The 12,915-nt window shown below is 29.7% G+C and overlaps 1 protein-coding gene and 1 non-coding gene across 2 annotated transcripts; both read right to left on the minus strand.

The window, feature by feature from the left end:
• Positions 1-9,033: 9,033 nt before the first annotated feature.
• On the minus strand, positions 9,034-9,107 carry TRNAI-AAU (transfer RNA isoleucine (anticodon AAU)). Its single transcript has one exon. It is a non-coding gene; the product is annotated as a tRNA-Ile (tRNA).
• Positions 9,108-10,184: 1,077 nt separating this feature from the next.
• LOC118041434 (fasciclin-like arabinogalactan protein 7) lies at positions 10,185-12,332 on the minus strand. The gene is made up of 2 exons (XM_035048775.2): positions 11,975-12,332; positions 10,185-11,164 (listed from the first exon to the last, which is right to left on the minus strand). Exon 2 carries the CDS (start codon positions 11,142-11,144, stop codon positions 10,356-10,358), a length of 789 nt encoding a protein of 262 aa, XP_034904666.1. The 5' UTR covers positions 11,145-11,164; positions 11,975-12,332; the 3' UTR covers positions 10,185-10,355.
• Positions 12,333-12,915: the final 583 nt, after the last annotated feature.

Raw genomic sequence — 12,915 nt, forward strand, 5'->3', positions numbered from 1 at the left:
TTTTCATATTTTTTTTATAAATAGAAAGTCATGCCTTTTATTTTTTGAATTGTTGTCTATTAAATAAAAAAATGACGTAAGTCACATAATAGAAAGTTAGTACTCTAGGTATAACAACATTTCTCTCTTAAATAGGGACTTTTTATTGGTTATTCATGTAGATAAACGTTATAACTAGGATAATTATATGGCTTGTGGTTTACAATAATCCAGTTTTTAAAAAATTATTGAAAATTAAATCTTCAGGTAATATATCCCTAAACAACTCTAGATCTGTTTAATAAAATACTAAAAACTTCTAAATAATTTTATATATATATATTTCCAATAATACGTGTATAATCCTTGGAACCCAAAAGTAACCGACCTCAAGCTCAATCAATTGAGTGAGGGAGCTACTTTGAGGAATCATGGGATATGTCACCTCAGCCTCACTGAATTCAAAGGGGATTAGCATGTTTTGTAATGATGTTTAGGAAAATTTCTTGAGATGGGTTCATCTATTTTTAATGGCTAGTTGTTTGTATGCTTTTGATCGGGAAAAAGGCTGAAATAATGGAGGTCATCATCTTCATCTAAGCCATCATCTCCTTTTGGTTGTGTGTGCTTGTGTGCTTAGTGCAGTCGGCCCCGTACGTGACCTGTTTTCCATCCTCCACCTGCCATTCGTCCTTCAAACTATTTTATTTTTATTTCTTGGCTTTGATCTTGCCAAGTTGTTTACCCTATGGTAAATATTGTCGCACCGCCCTCTCAACTTCATGATTATATGAATTTTGTCCTCCCAACATGGAATTAATTAGTCCCATTAAAACCTTCATAATTATAATATATGATGATGCTTCTCACAATAATTTCTTGAATTTTTTGTTTCCTGTGGAGGCTGGTAGTTCACCCGTGTGCGTACAATGTATTTGGAAGCACCATTGAATTGATTTATATGTAGACTTGAGAAAATAGTTGTTTAATAAGATTACATAGAGATATATATTTGGTTTACATTGTTTAGTATCATCCATAATAACATTAACCAAGATTGAAATGTATCATATGTTCTTTGTGTTAATGTCTCACATCAACCCGAGCCCGTCCTATTTAAATAATTATGCTAAATGAATTTTATAAAATCACCATTTTGATCATTGTATTTTTGAAACTTTGTTTCCTAGGGCTCTTTTTTTTTTTTTTTGAATGATAAAATCATTTTAAACAAGGTTTATCAAATCAAGCATTTATATTCTGATTTTTTTTTTTTTTTTTTGGATTTTTGTCACGTATAATGACTTTTATTTTTTATTTTATATATATATATATATATATAATTAGTTTATGTACATTAAATTAGATTTCTACACTTCAAACAAGACTTATGAAATAAGACTTACACTCTATGGTTCGTGACCATCAATAATAGTAGGCATAGAAAGTTAAATTAAAGACTACATAGAAAGCATATATTTTGGTCCATATCAACTTCACCAATTCAATCATTCAAAACCAACATGGATGGAAATCCTAAGAATATAAAATCCTCAAAACACTTAATTATATTGAATGTGTTTGAAATTATTTTTAAAAATAAAGTTGATTTTTTAAAAAATTCCCTTATATATTAATAAAAAAATACTTGAAATTTAAAGATATTTTTATAAAAGTATACTAGCCGGCACTCAAAATCAAACCACCATCGCGGCCACCATCAACTCAAGTGATGAATTGACGTCAAAAGAAGTAATTTTTTTATTTTAACATATAAAATTCTCAATAAGCCATAGACATCATTGTCTTTATATTATGTTCAAATCATTATTATTGTTGTTTTGTTTTTTTTAACCTTTTCTAAAAAAAGGAGTCCGGCCTATGGGCCTGTGTCTCGTGGGAGTTGAAGGGTCGCCCAAAACCAATGGTTTTAATTTACGTAAGAGAAACGAATAAAACTCTGACGTGGCACTTTAAGTTGATCTACTCTCTCTAGCGTTTCTAAAGCTTGTGGATCCCACGAGATGGAAAGCAGAGACAGATTTTGACATTACTGGAGGAAGACTCGATTAGCTGAGTTGGAGGACCTCCTAGCTCTTGATTACGTGTCAACAGTTTTTCTTTTCCTTTTTTTTTTTTTTTTTTCCAAACTTGCTTTAAAACTTTCGTACCCAATACCATATTCAAAATTAAAATATTAATATAGAGTAAAAATATATTAAAATAATATTTTTTATTTTAAAAATTTTAATTTAAAACAAAAAAAATTTTAAAATTCGATGAAAAACTAATTCAATCATAATTCTAAAAATAGCTTAATACTAAAAACTCAAATCATATTTAGATTAATTACCATTTAAATGTTATGGTTTTTATTTAAAAAAATTTAATTTGAAATCCTATAAATGATATTATTTCATGTATTATTGACTAAAAATTTATTTATTTATTTATTTATCAAAATTGATGTTAATATCATAAAATCATGATGATGATGATCATGCGATGAATATAGAATAGTTATCTCAGTGAATAGTACTGCTAATTGAAAACTTCGTACGGTGGCGGGCACCAAGTTCCTGCACCGAGATGCATTTGCAGCAGGGGATAACTGATGTCCAGCGTGTCGTTTCATCCCCCGAAAAGGATTGCCAGAAAGGCAAACACTTCAACAATTCTGTAAAGGTCTGCCTTTTAGGTCTAGGTTCAGGTTTTGGGCGGTGGGCTGGCCTACCAGACGTGGAGCCCACATGGGTTCCGTGGTCCGGCCTGCCAATCAGGACGTGCCACGTGAAATGCACGTCACCCACCACGTGGGATGATGCTGTTTCCATGTCATTATTGGATGGGACAGGGTCATTTGGATGCAAGAGGAGGTGGGCCCATTGGACGGAATCAGGGAGCTGTTGATGGACGTCGATGGATGGAGGAAGCTAGGCTTTTCGGAAGGAAGCAACATCCTGATTGTGGTAATCTTTCGTAACTTTTAGTTCAGATAAAGTTTTTTTATTATTATATTTAAAGTTTTACTTTTAAATATATTAAAATAATACTCAAGCAAAGCTCAATGTTCATTGCCAATCGGTTAGGTCGAGTGGCAATGACCTTGTTGGCTCATCTAGAAGGTAACTGAGTTCAACTCAGTCCAATTTTACCTCGTGTATTTCGCTTGTTGTTTTGGAGTTGAAAATAGCATACGTTGTTCACTGAGGTTTCCGTCTTCTAATCTTTTGATTTGCTTCAGTTTCCTCGAGATGCATGTCCGTACACTATCGCTTATTTATAAAATAAATATATTTGATAGTGTTATAATTATAAATTAATGTTAAATAAATAATAAAAAGTAAAAGTATGATGAAATTAATATTTTATGATGGAAAAAAAAAGTTGTGTTAGTTATAAAAAAACTTAGAGACTGAACAAAATAATTTGTAGTAATTCATATTGTTTTGAGAGGAAAGATGCAGCGCTTTCTCCACATGATTTAGTTTTTTTTGTTAATAAAAAGCAAAAAAAATTACAAAGCTAAATTCTCTACCAACTTAATATTTTTTTAAAAAAAAAACAACAAAGATAATTTTAGAAGGAAGAAAACCCATGAGAAAAAATGTTATAGCTATTGATAATGTTTTGTGAGAAAAACTACAGTGTTGTGTGAGAAAAATTACAACGCTTTTCCCATATGATTTAAGTTTATTGTAATTATAATTTTCAACTAACATGATATTCAAAAAAAATCAACAAAGATAATTCTAAAAAAAAATCATATGAAAAAGCACTGCAACAATTCATAGTATTTAAAGAAAAAAAATACAAAATTAAATTCTTAATCAGTTCAATATTAAAAAAAAAATCGAATCGACAGAAATAATTTTAAAAAATAACAAAAAAAAGAAAAAAAATTATATTAGAAACACTGTAGCAATTCACAGTGTTTTGTGATGAAAGCTACAGTACTTCCCCACATGATTTAGCCTTATTTGTAATGACTTGTAATTGTAATTCTCAATAATATTTTGTGAGGAAAACTACAGTTCTTTTCCCACATGATTAAGCTTTATTACAAAGTTAAATTCTAACCAACTCTATTAAAAAAAAAAATCGACGAAGATAATTTTAGAAAAAAATATTACAAAAAAAAAACACAAAAGAAACTGGAAAAAAACCATGTGAGGAAAAACTGTATCAATCCATAGTGTTTTGTGAGGAAAAACTTGTATTCATTTGTAATTGCAATTCACAATATTTAAAAAATAAAATTGACAAAGATAATTTTAGAGAAAAACATAACAAAACAGGAAGAAAAAAAAACCATATAGGAAAAAAACACTGTAGCAAGCCAGAATAATTTGCGATGAAAGTTACAATGCTTTGCTCACATATTATAACTGTAATTTTTAACCAACTTAATATTAAAAAAATAAAATAAAAAAAGATAATTTTAAAGAAAATCATTAAAAAAAATTATGCGGAGAAACACTGTAGCGATCAACAATGTTTTAAAGAAAAAAATTACAAAAATAAATTTTCAATTAGCTCAATAAAAAAATAAAAAAAAATCTACAAATATAATTTTAAAAAATAAAAAATAATAAAATAGAGAAACTACATGGAAAAATATTGTAGTAATCCACAGTATTTTAAATGAAAAAAATTATAAAGAAATTTTTTTAACCATATCAATATTTAAAAAGTAAAATCAACAAAGATAATTTTGGAAAAAAATAAAATAAATGAAAAAAAAAAGGAAAAAGAGGAAAGTTGGAAAAAAAATGAAAAAATGGAAAAAAAAAAAAAAAAAAGGAATGCATTGTGGATTATTGTTGTAATCCACAATGTATTTAGGTGTGGGGAAACAGTGATTTCAAAAAATAAAACCGACAAATATAATTTTGAAACATAAAAAAATAAAATAGAAAAACTATATGGAAAAACACCGTAACAATCTATAATATTTTAAAGGAAAAAAATTACAAATCAAAATTTTTAATCAGTTCAATAGTTAAAAAGTAAAATTAACAAAGATAGTTTTGGAAAAAAAAAGTTGAAAAAAAACAAAAAAAAAAAAAACAAAAAAGAGAAAGTGCAAAAGAAAAAGAAAAGAAAAAAAAAAGGAATGCACAGTGCTTTTGGGTATAGGAAAATAGTGATTTCCTCACACCATTTAGAGTATTGTATAATATTGTAAATCAAAAGGCTTTTATATATGTGTGTGTGTGTGTGTGTGTGTGTGTGTGTGTTAATGAATTTATTCGACTTACCTAGCTGCAAGTCGAGTATTTTGTTTTTCTAATGTAAAATAATTATTGTTTAGGTATTATAACGTGTTTTTTGACATCGGATAAAAAAAATAATTGTTAATAAAAAAAATCGATACTTATATATAAGAATATATAATGAAGATCAAATGTATTAATAAAAACATGTAAGATCTTAAGCTAATTTTTAATGTGATAGAAAAATAAGACAAATTGAATTGCAACATTAAAACGTTATTTTCTTAATCTTTGTATAATAAGTTTTCTAAGGAAAAGTGCAAAGAAAAAAATACTAAAAAATAAGTTATAAAAGAATGAAGATAAGAATAAAGAAAAAATGGTATAAATAAATCAATTGTAGAGTGATAAATATTCCAAGTATAAAGAATATAGAATAATATTTTTATCAAAAAAGTATATTAAAAAATAAATAAATATTACAAGAAAATAAAGATAAAAAGATAGTGATAGAAATGCCAAGTACAAAGAAAAAAGAATATAAGAAAAACTTATTTTCTAGAAAAAATAAAAAATTACAGGTGTGTCACCGCCTAAGTAAAACAATTGATAAAATTTACAATTATATCATTTCTATAATAAAATATTATTTTCTTTTAGCATATGTATAATTAAGTTATCCATAAATATTCTTCAAAGATAATTAAAAAAAATGGTATATATTTTAGCTTTTTCTTTTAAAAATGATACACATACAACAACCACCAACATTATCATAATTGTTTGGAAGGTAATAATTACCGTGGAGGGTGATTGGAGGATAACTATTACTCCATAAAAATACTATTTTGGTTATCTAAACCTATGAAGATAGATTTGAGTTTATTGATTTCTTAATATGCAATTCTTTAAAATAAACAAGACATTGATACAGTAATTAGAGTTAGTTAGTAAAAAACTGATATGTGACAATTTAGTTATCTATTAATAATTAGTTAGAAGTTAATACACAGGTTGTTAGTTAGATGGTTAATAATTAGATTAAAGGAATTCATTGTATAAAATAGCATTATAATAGAAATGTGTAATGCAAATAATAAAGATTTGAGTTTTTAGAATGCATCTTCTCCACCTATTTTTTCTTTTCTTATATTTTATATTTTTTTTTCTTTTATCTATACATTGATTTGTTAAGGGGAACTTAACAAATTGGCATCAAAGCATGATCCCTGACCATTATAAGCATTTTTTCATTGTTTAACTATGAATAATAGTATAAAATAACAAGGTGAAAGTTTTGAAGAGCATAACAAAAAGCTTGATGAACAAATACAAAACATTAATGACCATATTAAAGTCATTTGTTTCCGATCAAACAATAGAGAAAAAAGGAATCACTTCAAGTCCTAATAGGGTGATTCCTAATTATAGAGGATGCAATCATAAAGAAGCCATGGGGAATCATGATTTCTAGAAGATTATTATTAAATATCAATCTACTTGTTTTTAGGGGGATAATCTAAAGAGTTAGATAAGAAAATGTAAAAAGTTCTTTAATATGCACTTTACTCTAATGCATTAATAGGTGGAGATATATTTTTTATACCTAGAAGGAAGGAAAAAAAAATGATATGAAGGGTTTTTAAGAGGTGGAGATGATTTGAAAAATTAGAAAAAAATTACCAGAGTTATTTGTATGAGATTTAATAGGATAAGGTATAATAATTCAACATGTTGGTACAAGATAAAGGAGTCAAGGAGTATTTTGAATTATTTAAAAAATTTAAATCTTTGACAAATGTTTTGAATTCATCACTGCCAAAATCCCACTATATTTTCAATTTTATAAATGGATTGAAAGATGATATTAAGCCTATGCTTAAGATTCTTAAACCCATATCTTGATATAGGCTTTTGATCAAGTTAAATAGAAAAAAAAAAATCTAACAATGCTTTGGCCAATAATAATAAATTCATACCAAGAACCAACTATTCATATGATTTGGGAAAAAAAAAAAAAAACAAGTGATTTCTATTCTAAACCTTTTAATCATTAAAAAAACAACAGCCTAAAACCTTATATGAGTAAAGAAAAAGGTTGAGATATTGATTTAAATATAGGAATAAGTATATACTAAGACATCGATATAACATGAGAGATTGTATATGATAGAAAGATGAGAAAAGAAAAATGAGGAATTTGTAAATGTAATTGGAGGATACAATAATGGAATAAAGTCAAGGATGATAAAATCAAAGAATATGGATTGTCCTTGAATGCATTGGTAGATAGCTATACAAATAACACAATCATGATTAAATATTCTTGTCAAGGAAGGAACATTACCATTATGATTGATAATAGTAGTACACATGGTTTTATTAATGCATAAGTGATTGAAGAAATCACGGAAATCATTTAAAGGACCATTATATTGGCAATGATAGTAGCTAATTAAGATATTATGAGATGTGATGCTTACGGTCCCAAGTTCAAATGGCCCATACAAAGTTATGAATTTTAAGTTGATTTGATGATATTGAAACTTGGGAAATATGATATAGTATTTAGAGTATATTGATTAAAAAATTATTCACCAATTATATTTGATTTTATTAAAAGAAAATTGTCGTTAAAAAAAATGACAAAATAACTGGGCTGAAAGGGATTATATAAAAAAAAAAAACAAAGTTGCAAGTGATCACAACAGCTAATGCACATAAAAGTTTCAAAGAAGACTTGTATGATTTTGTTGGAATTTTTTTTTTTCATTTAAACTTTTGAAGTACAAGAAAAGGAGTGTAGAATATAATAATAAAGTTATTATTAAAAGAATAGGAATTTATGTTTGCAGAATCAAAACATCTTCCAACTGCTATAAGCTTGAATCACAAAATACCCATAATACTAGAAGCTAAATCGGTCAATATTAGATCATATAAAATATCTTTTATGCAAAAAAAAATAATAATAGAGAAATTGGTAAAGAAGATGCTGCATAATTCAATTTTTTAACATAACTACAACCCTTTTTTTTCAATATTGTTGGTTAAGAAAAAATACTATACTAGAAGATTTTATACCAAGAACAAATTCTTTACTCTATTGATTGATGATTTAGTGGATGAATAACACGGTTCATATATTTTTTTTCTATGCTAGATTTAAGGTTTGGGTATCACTGGGTAATAATGTTTGAAGAATGTGTGAAGAAGAGAACTTTTAAGACTTATTATAACTATTATGAGTTGAAGGTAATTCCATTTGGTTTCACTAATATACTAACCATGTTTCAAGATTTATTATTTGCATTTTGGATTCTAATTTTAATTTTCTTTATCTTTTGTACTTTAGGTTAATTTTTTTTTATAATAAATATAGGGTTTTCTAATTTATTTAAAGATTTTATAAATTGCTTGAAGAGAAGACCACCATAAACTTATTTTTAAATAATAAAATTATAAATATAAGCTTCACAATTACATTCATTTTCACTCATTAAACTTGTATGTTTTCTATATTATTTTTGTCCTAAGATGAACCTCTTATATAAACTGATTTAATAATACCTCTTATAATAAAAGTGGAAAACATCTGAGAGAAACTGACAAGAACATTGTACCTTCAGGCTTCAACGTTACACACATATACAAGAATCTGTACCTTCAGGCTTCAACTCATTGTACCTTGAAGAGTTCAGACTGTTGCGGGCAAAGGTCCAAAGGGAAATTTGTAGGGATGTTTGCTTGTGGGTTTCCTCTCACAAGCCCATAACCTGACAGATTGAAGTATTGAACATAGGGTTCATCTTTAAAAAAAAGATTAAAACATTATAAATGGCCCATGCAGGTTTCGAACCTGCGACCTTCGCGTTATTAGCACGACGCTCTAACCAACTGAGCTAATAGGCCAATCTGCTGGGTCCCTTCTAATTAACTAAACTCAAAATAAGTAATTAGGTTGGATCAAATCCAATTCTGCAAGCATATCATTTAAAAAATCCATCAACTCTTTGTCCCCATTCTGTTTCTTCTTCTTCATCTTTAGTTCATATCTAATTCAGATAACATGGTTAGAAATCTGATATTCAGTAAGCATCCCTCTTTTTAAAGAAAGTTAATTGCCCTAACAGCACCAGTGGTGCGTGCTGGCCAGTTCTTTGAATGTTCTCCTTCGTTTACCTTGCTAAGATGTAACAATTATATATCCAGCAGTTCCTAAACTGGAACAGGTGATAGATACGGCCATGCTAGGCTATCCTTCTAGCTTTTTGCCAGACCCTTGAATTATTTGTTGTGGTTGGCATAATGGGTGGTAAATATAACGATTAATGAGTATGTTGGCCTCATTCGTTAACATTATGCCATAAGAAAAGGGAACCCACTGGAATCTTAAATGCTCCTATATTGATCACACATCTGTTGACAGGATGTATATAATGATTCACATCCAATAACAATAAAGGGTGAAGAAGATTCAGGCACATCATGTTTTTGACAATGTTTATGAATTTGAAGCCTTTAATCTTCGCCAGTTTTAAAGCCAGCGGTGTTTCTGTTGATGGTCAGTGGCTTGGAAATTAATTGTTCGTAGATGGGTTTTAATATCAAACAAAGAACTCAAGATCAGGCATTCAACACAACGAATAGACTGGTAGCTGCTAAGAAGGTGGATAGAACACAAGTTTTTTCTGCTTTCTATCCATTAATAACTGGATCAGTGTCACCTATTAAGGGTTTTTTTCCCCTTGGATTCGAGGTAAAGTAGTGATGATAACTGGAAAAGCAGCGTTAATTAAAGATATAGAACTGGTTAGGTGAAAAGCACATGAAGAAATCAAGATTTTCAACATTTACAGGCAAGCAATTGTTTTCCACATCACAATTACAATGCCATAAATTTCTCAACATCATCATTTTTACAAGCATTTGGGGTCATAAAGTTCCAAATATCATAAAACAAAATAATTGCTTCCATATACAGCTATGAGAACCAAGAAAATGACGAGTACTCTAGTTGAATAGAAATAAAACTCTCAAGTTCACATACATAAATCAAATGACATGTATAATCAAAAAAATGGTTTTAAATCAAAACAAATGACATAATCCAGATATACCCTCTTCTCATAAATTAATACACAACAATGAAATCCTGCCTTACAAAAACAGGACCAGCACACCTGCAATGGCTAGAACCAATTGACTCCAGATACCTACACCATTGATCCTATAAGAAGAATTTGGGGGGGACTTTCCTGGGGCGCTCCCTGCTCCTGCCGAGTCGTCAGATGTTGGGGAATCTGCAGCAGGGCTAGTGTCAGGAGCTGGTGCTGGAGCTGGGGTTGGAGGTATATCAGTACCAAAGATTGCCTCAGGAAGGAGGACTTTGTCAACTTGATAGACTGCAACAGGATCAGTTGAATGCACACTACTACTAACTTTAGTTTTAGACCATCCTGAATCAAGGTGCACGGTCCCAGATGTATCGGTGAAATTCAAAGCATATCCTCCTGCACCAGCAAATGTGCTAACAGGGCTCACTTGGCTAAGGTTCTTGAAATCAGACAACGAGTAATAATGTGGCAAGGCATGGAAAAGAATGAGTTGCTTGAGCTGGTCTTGAGTTAGGTTTGACAAAGAAGGCTTCTTGAGATTTTTGAAGGCATCATCTTTTGGTACGAAGATGGTAATGCCTTCATCAGTGTTGTTGGCTTGGTTTTGAAAGGTGTCAATGACTTTAGTGGATTCAAGGTAGTTAAGGAAGTTTTGGAATGGGCCAGCAACAGAGAGTAAATCAGTGAGGTTAACGTAAGGAGGTGATGGTGCTGGTGCTGGGGATGGAGTTGGGGTTGGTGCTGGAGGACTAGCTACTTTTTGAGCATATGCCAGTGGAGTGCACGAAAACAGCAGTGTGCTGCAAAGCACAATAATCATAGAAAACTCCATGGTTTATCTTCTCTAAATCCCTGCAAGAACCAAATCCCATCATTGATTATATCTCAATTTATGAGAACAAATCTATCGATGGCAAACCAATGCGAATCCACATCATGAACAGAAAAACTAGCTAATAATTGGAGAAATCAAACCCAGCATTTCAGAATCCAGGTAAGATTCCCAAATCCACAAAATCCGAGTAACCAAATCTTTGTAATGACCATGGAAAGCCATAGCTATCACTACTTCAACAAAAAAAAAAAAAAAAAAACAAGGTCCTTTTCAACTCATCTATAGATAGTTTCAAAACAATTACTATAGCAAAACCAACCCTCTCTTCTAGGCACAAATAAGATATTAAATTAATTGAGAAAGGTTGGAAGAGGATCTAATCTAATGACAGAGAAATGAAGCAATGACTGATGACATAAAAAATGCAAATGCCATAGAAAAGAAACATCATGCACAAATCACAAGGATGAAATACCATACCCAACTTGCTAAATCCCCAGAAGATCAAGTATTCTTGCAAAAACCAAGATCAAAACCCCATTAAAAGTACAATACATCTTGTCCTTTTTAAGGTAAAAGAAAGAGAGAAACAGTGCTATCTATGTTGCTTTCCTTTCTCTTTCGTGACTGGAAGCTAGTAAAAGCAAGTCAAAACAAATTCTGTTGGACAAAAAAGAAAACCACAGCCACCACACAATGTAGTTCAACATAAAGCAAAGAAACAGATCTAGATCAGCTCATCCCAATAGAAACAGACCCTTTAGCATATTTAACCCCCCCCCCAAAAAAAAAAAAAAAAAAAAAAAAAAAGGTTAAGAAGGACTGACCTGAGCAAGAATTCAGAGAGAAATTGCTTTGGTTTTGGCCTGGGGATGCCAAAGTGCCAACGCTAATGCTGCAACGCAAAATGTAATGTGTTCACGCTATATAAAGATGGATTTTAACTAGAAAAGAGATTAAAAAAAAAAAAGGGTGGGGGCGGCAGCAGCTGGTGATGGTTCAAGAGATGAATGTAAAGGTGAAAATCAGAATACATGTAAGTAATTGTAGAGTGTACATGGGCGTGAGGAGAGGAGGTGAGGCTGTCTATTATTGTTTATTAGATGTTGTTTTCACTTTCCAGACTTGGATGGTTCTTTCTTACAGGGCAAAACAAAGCATGCTTTCTTGGAAATCTTTTCAAGGTAAGAAAAAATAAAAATGGGTGGCATTTCTTAATCATGTATCTACTCATATATATATATATATATATATATATATATATATATATATATTTCTTGAGACACCCACCTTGCACTCTACCCTAACATTATCATAATCTCTCTCATTTTATCATCTCATGATAAATCAGCCTCCCAAAGGATTTTGATTTCATAGATGGTTTGGTAATACACCGATACTAATTTTTCTTTATTTCGGGATGTGGTCAGAAATTATTATTATTTTTTTTTTTTGAAAATACATGAGTTTAGAAAATTTTATATATATATATATATATATGATTTTTTTTAGCCAACACTATGTGAGTTAGATTTTTTTTTCCTAACCTTAAAGAAATATTAAAAATAAATAGAAAAGATGACATACCGAACGATATATATTTTTTAAAAAAAATAAATACTGAGAAATTAATTTAATTTAGTTTAGTTTAAAAAAATTCTTTAAAGAGAAGCTAATTCCAACAAAGAACAAAATATAAAAGGACTTGAGATCTTTTTAAAATCAATAAAAAACCCTACATACACATACATTGTAAGCCCTCTTGTAA

Source organism: Populus alba, chromosome 14 (assembly GCF_005239225.2).
Source record: "Populus alba chromosome 14, ASM523922v2, whole genome shotgun sequence".
NCBI classification, from domain to species: Eukaryota; Viridiplantae; Streptophyta; class Magnoliopsida; order Malpighiales; family Salicaceae; genus Populus; species Populus alba.

What these genes read in the sequence shown, in the direction of transcription:
- LOC118041434 (XM_035048775.2), bottom strand. Translation starts at nt 11,144, where the DNA reads ATGGAGTTTTCTATGATTATTGTGCTTTGCAGCACACTGCTGTTTTCG.